The following is a 17,203-nucleotide window of genomic DNA, read 5'->3' on the forward strand; positions in this document are numbered from 1 at the left end:
GAATGGTATGATTGGTCAGCCTGCCATGTGTGGCCTGTCTTGCACACACGCTGACAAAGTCACTGACCGGTCGTCTGCTCGCGTGCCAGCCTGTTAGCAAAGCAGGCTCTTCTCAAAATGTTGTGAAGTGAACAAGGCAGCAACGGCAACGTTTTAGGATTGCCGAAGTACTTGAAATGCTACAAACTGAAGGGTCTGACATTGAAGAGGTGGATGATGACGAAGAAGAAAGCGAATTTAATGCAGAAAGCGAGCATGGGTATGGTGATTCGGGGTGAAAAATTGGCAGTATTTTCTACACATGGCAAAACTGTAAAAATAAGTTGAGAAATTTGATTTTTTTTATATGTAATAGCTCAACACGTAATAAACCAGTTCTGAAAGTTTCATTTTCTTACTCTGTATTTTGTATTTTTTGTAATTTTTTTCCAAACCCTTACAAATGGGCCATCTGTGGGGAAAAGCAAGGGAGAAAACTTGTCGTCACAAGTGAGTTAACCTTATTTTGTGTGTGTGTGTGTGTCAAAATCAGAACTGATTTAAATTCCCTCATGTCAATCTTCACAGCCTAATTGTCTCCGTGTATGGCTAGAACTTGTGTTTGGAGGACCTGAAGTTTTGTTTCATCATTTTTGTTTCACTATTCAGCAACAAGAAGTAAACTGATCAAAACAGGGAGTGCTCGTACATGTATCTGTGAATGTCTTAATATTTCTGTGTAAGTGTGTATGTATGTATGTATGTATGTATGTATGTATGTATGTATGTATGTATGCACATATAAATCCATGTGTAGGCATGTCAGTATGGTCTGTCAGTGTGTGAAAGCATACCTTTGTGTATTTGTGCATCACTGTACATATGTGAATGTGTGTGGTGATACACACTGCATGCTTACATCCATACACATTTTTGTGCTCATGTGTGTTTACCTTGAATCCACTTCCGACCTCCCCAAGGACATTTTCCACAGGGACAGGTGTGTTTTCAAAGTGAACTTCCACAGCTGTTGAAAACACATACCAAAACAGCTTTCAAAACTCCACTGATGGAACATGTACAAATATCAGTTAAAGCAACCAATCAAATCAGCCACAAATATTTGTCAACTAAGTACAACATGATTATCTGTACAAAGCATACTTTAGTATGATTTAACAATGATGACATTTTGAGACAAAGAAACTATTCCCCATAAACTTGGCACATTGGGGAAAGTTCTGTTGAGATTACTGTAGATGCAATATGGTGTTCAAATCTGCATGGTTCATACCATTCTGCAAGATGAAAAAGGCAGTTATTTCTACACACCGTTGATAAAGAAACTATACTAGTTCTTGATTGAAGATCCCAGTTCAGATCCATTCTCTGGATCATGGTTACACCTGAATTTTCAAATAGATAAGTATGCTAAATGGAGCAAGTCTGTAAAAAAAATCTAAAAAAACCCCTGTGGGTTGCAAAATCTTCTCCCTTGTTCGTGGGCTGCAATTCCCACGTTCACTCGTATGTACACAAGTGGCCTTTTATGTGTATGACCATTTTTACCCCGCCATATAAGCGGCCATACTCCATTTAGCATACTTATCTATTTGTGCATATGCTGGGTATGTTCTTGTTTCCATAACCCTCTGAATGCTGACATGGATTACAGGATCTGTAACGTGCGTACTTGATCTTCTGCTTGCGTATACAATCGAAGGGGGTACAAGCACAAGCAGGTCTGCACGTATGTTGACCTGGGAGATTGGAAAACTCTCCACCCTTTAGCCACCAGGCGCCGTTACTGAGATTCGAACCCTGGACCCTCAAATTGAAAGTCCAACACTTTAACCACTCGGCTATTGCACCTATCAGTGGCAAAATAAGACTCCCTTTGATAAGAAATGTCCACGTTTCTAACCATCGGTCCTTCTTCAGGGGCTGTGATTTGTGGAAATGACAGTGGAGGTAAAGGCAAGACCTAAGAGAAGTTATCAGCATTACTCAGCAGAAAAAGCAAAGGGTCAGAGGGGGCCAAGAGAAAGAGAACGGTCGAGAGTGTGAGGTGGGAAAAAAAACAAACAACAACAACAGCAAAAAAAAACACCACAACAGTCGCAGCAATAGTAGCAACAATGACAACAGCAAAAATAACAGCAATTATGTGAATAGAAATGAAAGCGGCTGGGAAGAAAAAAAAGAGGGGTGGGGGTGTGGGGCTGAACAGGGTGGCAGAAGAGACAGAAGGGCAGGAGAGGTGGGAGGTGGGGGATGGAGGGAGAGAAAAGAAAGGTACAGCAGCAGTTAGTGGAGAAAGGGGGAAGAGGGACGGCTGGCGATGCTGGTCTCTCTCTCATGTTGGGGTCCTCTGGATGGAGAGTGTGGCAAGGCAGGCGATGCAGCAGGACTCCATGTGCTTCCTGTACGTCCTGCCGAGGGGGTTCTGCCACACAGCTGTGACTCTGGCATAGGAGGGGCAGTGGTGGGGGCTGCTGAAGAGCTGACCAATGGGGTCCATTGCAGTTTCAGTTTCAGTTTCTCAAGGAGGCGTCACTACGTTCGGACAAATCCATATACGCTACACCACATCTGCCAAGCAGATGCCTGACCAGCAGCGTAACCTAACGCGCATTGCAGTCAAGCCTCACTGATCGCCAGTGTTTCGTGAAGAGATTGTTCAAGGTGCGGCCAGTCTCGCCCACTTACAACTTGCCACACTGGGTGCTGGTCAGGATGTGTACGATGTTGGTCGATCTGCAGCTGAGTGCAGACCTCACAAAACATCTGCCCACCAGAACCGGTGAATGCTTTGGAAGTGTCAATGAAGGGACAGGTTTTGCGTTTGTCGCTGTCACAGGGTCTGCAGCCATGGGGTGTGCGTGGAGGATGGCTTCTTTAAAGGAAATTTTCTATCTAAAATTATGTTTAAATAACATATTTACCGTGACCCAACTAGTGCAGACTCTGGCAGGGGTCTGACATTCCTGTCCTGTGCAAACTACTATCCACCAATGCGGAGAAAATGAAAGCAACTATGGCCGATAACCTCCCAGAAGTAGGTAACCTCCCCTTTGTCCCGCTAGCTAGCGCCCTCTTTTTCCGGCAGCCATCTCAACACCTGTTCCTGTGCACTGCATACGGCTAAGTTTTTTTTTCATATTTTCTATCTGTCTATCGATTCTTTGGCGTCCTTGTTGTTTGTCTAATTATGTCTTCAAACAGGTCGCATAATTATGTAGCTCGATTGGGCGATCGGGCTAAAATTAAGGTGTGCTTGCAATCGATTCACGGACACTCTGGGCTCCTACTTTGGGCTCTCTAAACAACACCAACCCGCAGCCTCCACTTCCTCCACTGCCTCCGACGTCTCCTCCGCCGACTTCTATTTAACTTTTTTTTTCTTTTCTGGACAAGGGAACCGTCTGCTTGGGTTGGGGCTTTGGGGATGGGAGTGTACAATATGTGGTCATACAGCTGGCCTCTTGGAAGTACAGGTGACTGCCCCACCCTTGTCAGCTGGTTTAATGACTAGGTCAGATCTGTGCTTGAGCTCTGCGTGAGGGCCCTCTGGTCTTCAGGTGTCAGGCTGGAGCATTGTACTGCTGTGCTATTCCCTTCCATTAGCATAAAAATGTGCACACATGCTCACACACACACTCATGTGCTTACACAAGGCTAGCTCCCTCCCACACATATTCACACCTCTGTGCCACTTTTACATTTTACCAAATGCCGGTAAACAGCAATATGATCCAACTTAAAAACAAAACAAAACAAATACCTTCGATGTGTGAATGATGGATTGAAACCAAGTTATGTTTATATCCCAATGGTTGTTACACACCTGAGCTTTCTGCAGATCTGAATCTTTTTGTCAGGCATTATCAATGTAACAAATCCCACACCATCATCAGTGCCACAAACTTACTGTTGGAGCCGCGGATGCCAAGTTTGTCCTCTGGCTTGCCATTGGTGACCCCTCCAAAGGCTCGCTCCACGATGAAGGCACTGACTTTGTCTTTCTTCTCTCCCTGGAGACAATCAGGGTCATGATAACTTCTTCTTCTTCTTCTGCGTTCACTCGTATGTACACGAGTGGGCTTTTACGTGTATGACCGTTTTTACCCCGCCATGTAGGCAGCCATACTCCGTTTTCGGGGGTGTGCATGCTGGGTATGTTCTTGTTTCCATAACCAACCGAACGCTGACATGGATTACAGGATCTTTAACGTGCGTATTCGATCTTCTGCTTGCATATACACACGAAGGGGGTTCAGGCACTAGCAGGTCTGCACATATGTTGACCTGGGAGATCGTAAAAATCTCCACCCTTCACCCACCAGGCGCCGTCACCATGATTCGAACCCGGGACCCTCAGATTGACAATCCAACGCTTTAACCACTCGGCTATTGCGCCCGTCAGGGTCATGATAACAACACCAATTAAGTGTTCATGTCAATGTGATGAACAACTTAACGAAAAATCACAAACTTTCCAACAAGTCTCAAATAGAAATGGACAAGTATTGCCTGATACTGAGAGCAAAACATACAGAAGAACTGAAACCTGTATCTTTTGCAGTTGTCATTTCTTTTTCAGTTAATTTTTTTTTAAATTTAAAATAACAATTACAATGTGCAAAAATGACAACACATTCTTACTGAAGCTTTGAACACACACACTAAAGACTATTTATAAAAAAAACAACAACAAAATAACAATGAGAGTCAAAAATCACACTCAAAATGAAAACTTACATCTACAACCACTTCCGTCTTGGCGAAGACGGTGAAGACATCGGCAATGCCTCCGTTCGATATCCAGATCTTCCCTCCATTCAGGTAGAATGTTTTGCCATCTTCCGACAGTGTTGCCCTTGTCTGAATGGAAGCTGCATCACTTCCACTGACAAACAAAAATGTACAATCGTGATTATGGAACTGTTTGCTGTCTCTTCCGTTTTCTGTAAAAAGGTAAAAGAAATGTTCAAGGAGACTGGTGCCTTCTTACTACTTTTTTTTCTTTCTTTTCTATTTCTTAATCAGCATTTAAAAGTACAAAGGGTTTTGTTCCTTTTTAATGAATGATTACAAAGTATAATGGCATGAAAATCTATAGATGTATACAGACATCATACTCACTGAATGAAGTTCACTGGAACAGTGCATAAGATAGAAAATTCAAAGACACTGAAGTCAAATGAGAGGGTTGGGGGAGAAATGAAGGAAACTAAAATCACCTACAATGGACATGACGACTTTGTAAGCTTTCCAATACAGATAAAAAATATCCATCAACATTTTATGAATCTTTTTTTCAACAGTGTAGTGTTATTTACCTGTGGATTTTGTGTGTGTGTGTGTGTGTGTGTGTGTGTGTGTGTGTGTGTGTGTGTTTTCAACAGCGTAGTATTATTCACCTGTGTTTGTGTGTGTGTGTGTGTGTGTGTGTGTGTGTGTGTGTGTGTGTGTGTGTGTTTTCAACAGCGTAGTATTATTCACCTGTGTTTGTGTGTGTGTGTTTATGCATGTCTGCACTTTCACCATTTCTCTGCAACACTCAACAACACTTCAGACATTTTTCACACAATGTACAAGTACTGACATATTAGTGGAGTGTTGTCCTGGTGGTAACACGTCCACCTTGGAAGCAAGAGAATCTGAGCTCACAGGTGCGAATTAAATGCTCGCCAGTACTTTCTCCCCCTCCGCTAGACCTCGAGTGGCGGTCTGGATGCTAGTGATCTAGATGAGACTATAAACAGAGGTCCTGTGTGCACTAATGTACAGTAAAAGAACCCACGGCAACCAATGGGTTGTTCCTGGAAAACTTCTGCAGAAAAATCCACTTTGGTAGACAGGAAAATAAATACATTTGCAGGTAGAAATAACAACAACAAAAAGGATGCCGCTCTCACTGCAGTGACAAGTTCTCCCTGGGGAGAACAACGCAAACAAAAGAGTAATACATCACAATTCAATATGACACAACACAATGCAATACAATGCAATGCAGTACAATGTTTTCCAAACCATCTGAAGGCTATATCAGGCATGCCTACCCCAAAATTTGCTTTTCAGGAACAACACACTTTAGAATCAGGGACAGGGTATCGTTTTCAGGAACATCTCATCAAACGTACAACAGTCGTCTGACAGCCAGAAGCAATGGTTGTAAACATGGAAACATGCCTCCACTTTCAAACGGTTGTCTGTGTTCAAAAAGTCAGTGCTTATCCACAAGCGTATTGGTCTTGCCGAAGTTACAGAAATCAAGTGACTTTCACAAAATGGCTTTGGTACTGTTTGGATAGTTCCGGCTGTTCACAATCTGCCTTTGATAATATTCAGCAGCATTCCCGTAAGTCTTAACGAAGTGTCTTCGGCAATGGTCGGAAAGCCATCTACAGGTACACTTGTACCCACTATATACTTCTGAAAAAAAAATGTTATGGCCGGATTTTCTTATTTTTCCAGGACATGCAACAAATAGGAAATTTTCTATCTAAAATTACGTTTAAATAACATACTTACCGTGACCCAACTAGTGCAGACTCCGGCAGGGGTCTGAAATTCCTGTCCTGTGCAAACTACTATCCGCCTATGCGGAGAAAACGAAAGTACTATGGCCGATAACCTCCCGGAAGTAGGTAACCTCCCCTTTGTCCCACTAGCTAGCGCCCTCTTCTTCCGGCAGCCATCATGACTCCTGTTCCTGTGCTCTTCATACAGCTAATTTTTTTCTTATTTTCTGCCTGTCTGTCAATTCTCTGGCGTTCTTGTTTGTTGTCAAATTATGTCTCCAACCAGGTCACATAATTATGTAGCTCGATTGGGGAACAGTGCTAAAATTAAGTGCAACAAATATCCTTATTTCCGGGACACTCTGTCCATTTTGTCATTTTCCCGGGATATATACGGGCCCTCAGTAATGGTAGGCATGCCTGCTGTCTGACAGGGACACACACACGGGACACACATACCTGCCAGGCTCAGTCAAGCAGAAAGCAGCAACATGCTCTCCAGACGCCAGCTTGGGCAGATACTTTTCTTTCTGCGCAGTGTTGCCCGCCAGCAGTATACCCTGATGATGATGATGATGATTAGACAGATATACATAATACAGGTAATACCTTTCCACTGATTTTACATGGTAGGTTAACAAGTACTCTCACACCAAGTAAAAGCAACTCCAAAATATTGGGAGAAGAAGAGGGATATTCATTTGTTATTAAACGTGCATGTGATACATTTCATAATGATAATAATAATAATAATAATAATAATAATGAACAATTATTCAGTGCTTGTTCTCAAAAGAGCTCAAAGCGCTTTATATGCACAAACGTTCATTAACGATAAATGATGAGATAATGAAATAAATCAATGTACACAAACTTCAACTGCCGGATTTAAAGTCTTTTGTTACAAATATACAGAGCATAACATTTTCTTGGCTACATGAGCATACAAATCTGACATTTATTTCCTAGAAAATCACATACACACATTAACTTTTTCTATGTGCCTTTCACATTTCCTTGTTCTTTTATGATCAAAATCTATTCACTCAAGCGCTACTCTTATAGATATTCAAGAAAAAATGTATACCCCCCCCCCGCCCCCCAACCTTAAATGTAAGGTTATTAGACACAAATGAAGCAAGCATTATCTTGACATTCTTTTCATGCTCACATTAGTCACAAATGCTCAATGAAAAACACTCGATCAGTTTATAAAAACATAATTAAATAATTTTTAGCCCAAAAAGGAGGAGTTTGTATTATACTCCATGTTTGGTGTTTACATATACTTACCATGTCAAACTGATGCAAACTAGGCCTATGGTTTGCTCTGTTTGGCCAAATTTCGCGCGGCTAACGGTGAAAAGACGCCCCTCTTAGTCTGGCCCGCTCTTAGCCAATCAAACGCCTCTAACAGCTATAAGCGCTGAATCATTCCGTGGCCATGAAAGAAAATGCCCCATGAGAACCACGGCGGAGACGCGGGGACGGACGGGCGGGCATTCGAGTTTGACATGGTAAGTATATGTAAACACCAAACATGGAGTATAATACAAACTCCTCCTTTTGGTGTCATATACTGTACCATGTCAAACTGATGCAGAATTTAAAGCAAATGGAGGAGGGCAACGCCTACTGGTTCGTATGGGGAGCCCTTGAAACTGAGACGGCAGTGTTAGCCGCGACAAAGGAAATCCCCTTGGAACCGTCAGCCCTGGTCATACGGAAATCCCGGAGGTAGAAGTTGATGAAGGGATTCTCCGACCGCCAGAAGGCTGCCTCCAAGACATGCTGCAGTGGTACCGAGTGCTGGAAAGCAGCCGAAGTAGCTATGGCCCGCACTTCGTGTGTTCTGGGATTAAGACAGCTGAGATCCTTGTGTGCATGAGAGTAGGCTCTACGAATCACTTGGGAAACCCAGCGGGAAATGGTGCCTGCAGCGATATCTTTCTTGTAATTCTCATTGAGGGAGATGAGAAGGCGCCTCTGAGAAGAACGCCTATGGCGAGACCTATTGCAATAGTATTTGAGGCACCGAACGGGGCAGAGATGCCTATCTTCATCATCTTGTGCCAGAATATCCGACAAAGGTCTGACCCTCAGAGAGGGGGAAGGGACCTCGGGGTCTTGGTTCTTAGCCAGAAACTCTGGAAGGAAACGAAGAGTGATGGAACCATCTCTGTGGAATGCTAGATCTTGTGGCAGACCACTAAGACCATGAATCTCACTTCTACGACGGCCCGTGGCCAGCAACAGAAGGAAAGTGGTCTTGAGAGTGAGCAGGTCAAAAGGAATAGTCCCCAATGGCTCAAAGGGCTGTTTTCGAATGAAATCCAGCACCAGGAACAAGTCCCAGAGGGGCACTCTTCTGGGATTCCTAGCTTCCTTCAGAGAGGCGCCCCTAGCCACTTCTCTGAGCAGGAAATCAGCTTCAAAAGCGGGACCACCTAGCTGTTTGATAGTGGTACAAATGGCAGACCTGTACCCTCTCACAGAACTAGCAGACAGGTTGAGAACCGAGGAGCAGTGAGCCAAAAAGTTGGCCAGCTGCATGCTCGTAGGGTTAGTAGGGGGAATGTTCTGAGCTGTACACCAACTCAGCCATTTCTTCCATCGAAAGTCATACAAAGTCTCTGTTCCCTCCCTCCTGGCTTTGGAGACTATGGAGAGGAGGTCGGAGGAGGCACCCCCCTTGGTCAGCGCGGCGGACACAGAGGCTGACCGAGGGGTGGAAGACTTCAATGGTGATGCTGACAGATCCGCCCGCACAGCAGCCACGCGTGCAGGTGGAGCATTTGAGGATTGGAGTGAGGAATGCCCGAACGAGGCTGCCTCAGCAGATGAGGTTTGGTTTCCAGTTCCAGTGGTGGAACATGTGTCAGGGACTGAAGGACCGGAAACCAGGGCTGGGCTGGCCATTTCGGCGCAATGAGGATCATCTGCGGGCGTTCCAACCTGGCTTTCCGTATCACCTTGGACAGGATTGGAAAGGGAGGAAACGCGTAGGCAATCAGACTGCTCCAGTCTAGAGAGAGAGCGTCCACTGCCCATGCTTCTGGGTCGGCGACTGGAGAGACGTACGTGGGAAGTCTCTTGCTGAACCTTGTCGCAAAGAGGTCCACCATCGGCCGGAACCACTGTTCCCACACTCCTTGCAGGGTGTCCTTGTCCAGGGTCCACTCTGTGTGTATGACACTCTTGGACCTGCTGAGAGCATCTGCCAAAATGTTGTCTTTCCCTGCTATGTGTCTCGCTGAAAGTGCAATGCCCCTGCTGTGGCACCAACGGAGGAGAGCCTCGGTCCGCAGAGAGAGGTCTGCCGAGTGCGCTCCGCCCCCTTTGTTCACGTAACAAGCGACTGTTGTGTTGTCCGTGAACAAGCGAATGGTCTTGCCTTTGGCCTCCGCTATGAAGTGCTGGAGAGCCCTGCGAACTGCCTCCAGTTCCAGAACATTGATGTGGCATAGGCGCTCCTCCGGGGACCAAGTCCCTGCTGCATGGAGAGAGTCCATGTGGGCTCCCCAGCCCATGGAGGAGGCGTCTGTGAATAGTGCCACCTGAAGAGTCGGTGGGGCTATGGGCACCCCCTGTGTTAGAAGAGGGGTGGTTAACCACTCTGATGTCACCTCGAGGAACCACTCGCCCAGACATATCCGGGTATCCCATGGCTGAGTGCTCTGGGACCACCGTAGCCTGAGTGCCCTCTGAAGAGGGCGCTTGAGAACCCTGCCCAGAGGGATGAGAGGTGCCATGGACTCCATCATGCCCAGGAGGGAAGAAAGTGTCCGCGCCGTTGCTTGGGAGGAATGGCGCAAGTGGTTGAGGAGGCCTGCCAGACGGTCCCACCGATCTGGCGTCGGAGAGACTATCATGGACCGCGTGTCGAATCTCATCCCTAAGAAGTCGAAGGACTGGCTCGGGGACAGATCGCATTTCTCCTGGTTCGTGATGAAGCCCAGTTGGGAGCACAGGTCTAGAAGTCTGGCTGTATGACTCTGGCACAGAGCCTGTGACTGGGCCAGAATAAGCCAGTCGTCCAGGTACACACAGAGCCGAATGGACTCCGACCGGACGATTGACACCAATTCCCGCACCACCTTGGTAAACAGGAAAGGGGCAAGGGACAGACCAAATGGGAGGGCAGAGAACTGGAACACTCTGTCCCTCCACACGAACCTCAGGTACCGGCGGGATGCCGGGTGGATGAGGATATGGAAATAAGCATCTTTCAGATCGATGGACGTCGCCCAATCTCCCTGTTGCATGGTCTCCCGAATCTGTGCCTGTGTGTCCATCTTGAATTTCATCTTGGGGAGGAAACTGTTGAGGGGGGACAAGTCCAGGACTGGTCTCCACCCTCCGGAGACTTTTGGAATCACGAACAACCGGCCGTAAAAACCGGGGCCCGGGTCCGAGAGTTGAGATATCGCCCCTATGAGGAGTAGGTGCGATATCTCTTTCTCTAAGACGCTCTCCTGCTCCATCGAGCTGGGCACATAAGGAGGAGGAGTGGATCTTAGAGGGGGGCGGTCCCCCACCCAAGGGAGCATGTACCCCGACTCTAGCACCGACACTATCCAGTCGTTGAGTCCCAGAGCACGCCACTGATGCGCGTGCCGGGACAAGTTTCCTACTTGGAGGGGCTGAACGACTGGCGGTGCTGAATCGGGGCCCAGTCATTGGGGGTGCTGCCTTCTGGCCTTGGGCATGGCCGGACGGCTTGGACGGCCATGAGGTGGTTTGTTCCTCTGCCGCTGATTCTGAGCACGCCGCTTTGGCTTAGGAGGCGAGGTATATGGAGGAGCCCTGGTGGCGGGTCTCTTCAAAGGCATAGAACCCTGGCGCCCCTGGGAGGATTGGGCTAAATCTGAGGCCACCTCCCGGTTTGTCTCTGCCCTGTGGCTGACAAAATGCGGCGCATACTGGCCGAAGAGGGAGTGCTGCTGTGCTGGGATGGACCGCAGAGCAGCCCTCTCCTCTACTGGAATGTTAGAGAGGCGGAGAACAGCATCCCGCCGCGCTAGCACCGTATTGAAGTGAAGGCTGGTAGCTGCGTCTGCAGCTGCCGTGAGACCAGACGCTACTCGATTGCCAAAAGTGTTTAACCTCGGGTCTGAGAAGAGGCCAGGCAGGCCAGAGGAAGGAGACTCCGTGTCCTGCTGAACTGGACGTCGTTCCCACAGCTCATTGGCTCTGTGGAGGAACGCGTCAAAGAAGGTATAAGCCGTGGACACCTCGAGGAGGCAGCGGCGGGCCAGTTTGTCCCACTCTGCAAATGTCTTAAAGGGAAGAGTAGCTGAGGTGGGGAAGGTGGTGCGCTGTGAGACCAACATCCTGTCCTGCGCGGAGGGCTCTGCTTCCCTGTAGGCAGGGTGGTCCTGTGTGTACCAGGACCACACTCCTCCCTTGGAGGGATCTTTAAGGAACTTGCCTGGGGCAAAAGCGCCCGGGGCAGAGAGTGACTCCCTGCCTGGAGGAGGGATGGAAGCAGCACCCCTGACGGTGCGGGCTGGCTTATTAAGCCACTCCTGAGCCATTTCTGGCACTCTGAGTCGCCTTGTGGTTCTGGAGTTAGAGTCACCTGACCGTAGGAGGGTTAAGGGTGACAAAGTTGCCTGAGGGACTGATTCAGCATGTGTGACCCTATTGGGGAGGGTCAGTTCGAGCTCGGCAAAGTCCGAGTTTGGTTCAGGCTGGTCCCTAGGGAGGCGTGGGCTCCATCTGTCGCACTGGGATGGGGGCGAAGAGTGCTCATCTGCTTGTTCGTCCTCATCCGAAGACAGGGGCTGTCCTTCTTGTTCACAGTCCATCCCCTGTTGGGTGCCATCCCAAGTGGATGTACCCACGGGGGCGTCCTGTGGGCTGTGGTCAGCCCAGCGGGATGAGCTGGGGCGATCCCGAGCAGGGACCCTGGTCTCCTCTGTTATGTCCTTGACACCCGAAGAGGGTGGGGAGTGTGTGGACCGTAGGTCCAACCATGCTTGGGATGGTGGGTGCCACACCTTCTCAGAGAGAGCGTCCCTGGACGCCAGAGGGACCCACGACTGCTGTGAGGGGACGAACACCCACTCATCTCCTTTTAGGACCGAGGGCTGGGTAGGTGGGACCAGCAGGCTCCCACGGGCTGAGCGGGGTCCCTCAGCTGCCGTCGGTCCTGAAAAGGAAGCCGTAGTGACCGTGGCGGTCACCTGCGTGCTGACAGAGGACCTATTCGAGGCTGTAGTGTTAACACTGGTCGAGGAGCTCGACCTGCCCAACGAAGAGTCAATCCCTCTTGTCGGGGCTGTGTGTGTCACTCTGTGGTCTGTGCTGGGTTGGGTCCGGTGGGGAGCGGACCAGGGGTTAGTCCCTGGTCCTCCCGGGAACCCAGCATGCACCATAGGTGCACCCCAGTACGGGTAGAATGGGGGATACCACCCGTGGGCACCAGCCATCCCGTGACCCCAGCCCCAAGGGTCACTGGTGCCTTGACCTCGTTGAAGGGAAAAGCCTGGCCAAGTCGGAGGGAGGTCAGGTCCGACTTGGGTGTCAGACAGGCCGAAAGGCCGGCGGTCTGACTGCCCGGAACCGCCTGACACGCGCGGGACTCCCCCAGCAGGGGAGACCGGCCGGATAGCGGGGAGACCTGCAGAGCAGGTTGCCACGCGCCCAGAATCCCCTCCCGTGGGGAGACTGGGGTGGCTTGGCCCGGGGTGGGCTAAGTGGAGGTCCCCCCCCGGAACCAACTGTTTTTCTCCCCCAGGAGGAGGTGGGGGAGGGGGGTCGACCGAGGAGGGAGGAGGGGAAACAGCACTGGGGCCCCTGAGGGCCGTCTCCGTGTGGGGACCCGGATAACGGCGGGGGGCGGCCTCCCCTTGGGAGTCCGCACCCAGCCGCGAGTTCCCACCACCAAGAGAGGACGTGCTACTCCCCCTTCCACCCGCCTCGCGCTGGGACACTTCGGGAGGTGACGCTCGAATCCCTTTCCCCCCGGTCCCCTTCATGACCGTTTTATCGGGACGAGCGTCCCCTCCGCGATCAGCGTCTGCAGACGCATCGCCGCGGTCCCTATCGGGAGAAATCATGAGCTCCGGGCCTGGGAGAGTCTCTTGGCGAGTATCTCTGCCAGCATCATGATCCCTGCCTTCGTAGGATGGCAAACGAGGCATGGTACCGCGCGTAAGCACCCAGCGAACAATACGAACCCCAACAGAGAAAGGAAAGACAGGATCGACTCAGAGGTAGAAAATACGAAGAAATCGAGGGGGCCGAGTCGAAACGAGTACACAGAATGTAAGCACAATACACATGCAAGCCGCATACAACAAAATAAGGCCAAATGAAAACGCTTAATAGCCAAAAAAAGCGTTAGACGAGACAGAGCGAAAACCTGACAAGATGGCGTGGAGAGCCTTGGCCAAAGGAATGATTCAGCGCTTATAGCTGTTAGAGGCGTTTGATTGGCTAAGAGCGGGCCAGACTAAGAGGGGCGTCTTTTCACCGTTAGCCGCGCGAAATTTGGCCAAACAGAGCAAACCATAGGCCTAGTTTGCATCAGTTTGACATGGTACAGTATATGACACCAAACTACTGATGTTCAAACCAAACAGCTTGGTTTTCTTCATATGTCTGTTTGATTATAGCATTAATTTTCACTGTCTGTTCTCTCACTGCAATTATTGCATATGTACAATACTGATTATTGTAGCTGAGGTTTACATCAACTCAGCATTTTAGCATTTTATGTCGTTTACGCATTCATACTAAATGGCCATGACTCTCACACATTATGTAACAAAGACCACAAATTACTTTCTCTTTTTGGAGGCAATAAAATATTCTGTATTCTGTATCACTGCTGCAGTTCTTCAGCAAAAAAAAAGGGAGGAAATCAGACCTTGAGCCCAATGGCCTGATGGGCAGCCAGAGTCACAGCGATCGACCCGTCACAGGCAGTGATCTCTGCAATCCTGGCGTACTTGGTCGCGTTCAGTGCCAACCCGCCTGCACGTTATCAAAACAGGTGAAACTAATTAATCAGTGAAGATTGTAACAGCAATAACAATATCATTATTATCATTGATAATAACCGACGAGCGCAATAGCCGAGTGGTTCAAGCGTTGGACTGTCAATCTGAGGGTCCCGGGTTCGAATCATGGTGACGGCGCCTGGTGGGTAAAGGGTGGAGATTTTTACCATCTCCCAGGTCAACATATGTGCAGACCTGCTAGTGCCTGAACCCTCTTCGTGTGTATATGCAAGCAGAAGATCAAATACACACGTTAAAGATCCTGTAATCCATGTCGGCGTTCGTTGGGTTATGGAAACAAGAACATACCCAGCATGCACCTCCCCCGAAAACGGAGTATGGCTGCCTACATGGCAGGGCAAAAACGGTCATACACGTAAAAGCCCACTCGTGTGCATACGAATGAACGCAGAAGAAGAAGAAGATTAATAATAATAACAACAATAATAATCCACTTATCAAGTGCCTTTCCATGTAGACGCTGCACAGTATAAAACTTGACGAGTAAAACATGCAGTGAAACACAGTGACGACAACTGTCAAGACATTGATCCACTGGCCAGTGGTCAACCTAAGATGATGACCAGGGTTCTGCCACACAGTGAGATATTATTTCACAGTTGGTTTCCCCACAGGTGGAAGAAACCGTCTCTCTGCTACAATGAATCATTTTTCAATTTCTTTTTCTTCTTCCTTTTCTTCTTCTGTATCTATGGGCTGCAACTCCAACATTCACTTTTATGTGTGAGCGAGATTTTACATACGCATATGACAATTTTTACCCCCCTCTACCCCTCCCCCCCACCCCCAATCTGGTAAGCTGTTGATGTATGAAATGTATTTAAACACAAGAAACAGCAACATATTGCAACATCTGAATACAGTCATGCCAGCTGTGGGCTTGCCATTTCTCCACGCTGTTGCAATCAGTTAAAAAAAAAAACACAACACTTTCTGACAAACAAAATTTACCATACTCCAGTGGAATCTGCTGACCAAAGAGACCCAGGTCCTTCAGACCCTGGAGAGTTTCTTCTGGAATCTTGGCAGCAACATCAATAGCCTTGGAATCCACTGAAACAGATCAACAAAAGCGGCATCAATAGCCTTGAAATCCACCGAAACAGATCAACGTAACAAGAGCCTTGGAATCCTTTGAAACACAATAAAAAAAAGGTGGTATTTTACCCAATGTTGACAATGCCACTATGTCTATGGGAACATGTCTAATGCACATGTGCATTTGTGCCTGTGACTAAAGCCTGACTGAATGACAGAGGACATGAACGATGAGCAACTTGAGGCAGCTGTCAGTCAGCTCAACTCAGGCAGGCAGCCTGTTGTGCAAATGACTGCTTTTTGAAAAGCACTTAGGTGCTATGTAAGTATCAATAATACAATAATAATCATTACATCCATATATATAAGTTGAGTGGGTACTGATCTGTCTGACCCCACGCCTCTTGAAGCAATGGGCACAAACAAGTAATGTGTATGTTGCTACAGGTACCAAGCCTATGAAGAAATGATAGAAAGCTCACAGGTAAAAGTTGTAATTTTTTCTTTTTCAAAAGGAATGTTGCTAAATTATCTGTGTTGCGTGCATGTGTGCGTGCATGAGAGAGAGATCATGTTCAAACTCAATCTAAAGCACTTTTATTGATCCATACCTGACTCTGAAAAGAACCGCTCCAGTGGTTCAACCATGGCATTCAATTCATCATACTCTTCTTTATCACTGATTTCAGGATACACCAGCATTTCCTGGAAAAAAAAAAGAGAACAGAAATCATATGATATTGTTAAAATAATATTCAAGCTTCAAAATTAATGTAATATGATGTTCGTACTTTGGATTTGAAGATGACCATGGCTTCAAGAATCAGATGGAATCCGGGCCCTGAAGGCTCACCCACATGTGGGACACAAGTGACTGGGCACTGTCGTGGCAGTGGATGCTGCTTGGGCCTTGTGCACAGCATGTTTTTGTTGCACCTTGGTGATGTGCCTGGCTTCAGCTGCACAGGCTCCTGTGGTGTTCTTGCTGTGCCAAGTTGGACAGTCCAAAGCAAGACCTCAGTCTATGTTCACTGTACGAGTGAGTGTGCTGCCCAGGTAGTGAAGTTGTCGACTGCCTGGAGGTTCTGCCCCTTCACTGTGATGCGCGGCTCCTGGTATAGCTTTCCTGGGGCAGGCTGGTACATAACTTTGGTCTTTTTGGAGCTGATGGTGAGACCTAAGTTGTCGCAGGCTTGTATGAAGCAGTCCATTTCACACTGCATCTTCTGCTCTGTGCTGGTGTTGAGTGCGCAGTCATCAGCAAACAGTAAGTCTCTGAAGACAGTCTCCTTCACCTTTGTAACAGCCTGCAGTTACCTGAGGTTGAACAATCTCCCATCAGTCCTGTACCTGACATGGATTCCTTCTTTGCAGTCATGGAAGGCATCTGTCAGCATAGCAGAGTTAATACCATACTGAACAGAGTCCGGGCGAAAATGCAACCTTGTTTGATGCCGATTGTCACTGGGAAGGTCTCTGACTGGTCTCCATCATCCAAAACTTTCACCGTTACTCCGTTGTGGAACTGCCGGACGATTGTGATGAACTTGCTGGGGCAGCCAAACTTCTCCATGATCTTCCACAAGCTATCTCTGCTGACTGTATCGAAAGCCTTGGTCAGATCGACAA

The 17,203-nt window shown here is 48.0% G+C and overlaps 1 protein-coding gene across 2 annotated transcripts in view; it reads right to left on the reverse strand.

The window, feature by feature from the left end:
* Positions 1-17,203, reverse strand: part of LOC143299482 (complex I assembly factor ACAD9, mitochondrial-like) — a 38,546-nt gene that overhangs the window by 20,237 nt on the left and 1,106 nt on the right. For both annotated transcript variants that reach the window (XR_013057539.1, XM_076612716.1), the window contains exons 2-8: positions 16,186-16,279; positions 15,488-15,589; positions 14,383-14,489; positions 6,966-7,066; positions 4,741-4,888; positions 3,911-4,013; positions 933-1,006 (exon numbers count right to left, since the gene is read on the reverse strand). Coding sequence is in view for 1 of the 2 variants with exons in the window: in XM_076612716.1 (XP_076468831.1) it covers positions 933-1,006; positions 3,911-4,013; positions 4,741-4,888; positions 6,966-7,066; positions 14,383-14,489; positions 15,488-15,589; positions 16,186-16,279 (729 nt within the window). In the remaining variant the exon portion in view is untranslated. The remainder of the gene's footprint in view (positions 1-932; positions 1,007-3,910; positions 4,014-4,740; positions 4,889-6,965; positions 7,067-14,382; positions 14,490-15,487; positions 15,590-16,185; positions 16,280-17,203) is intronic.

The sequence above is a fragment of the Babylonia areolata genome, chromosome 25 (genome assembly GCF_041734735.1).
Source record: "Babylonia areolata isolate BAREFJ2019XMU chromosome 25, ASM4173473v1, whole genome shotgun sequence".
Lineage (NCBI taxonomy): Eukaryota > Metazoa > Mollusca > Gastropoda > Neogastropoda > Buccinidae > Babylonia > Babylonia areolata.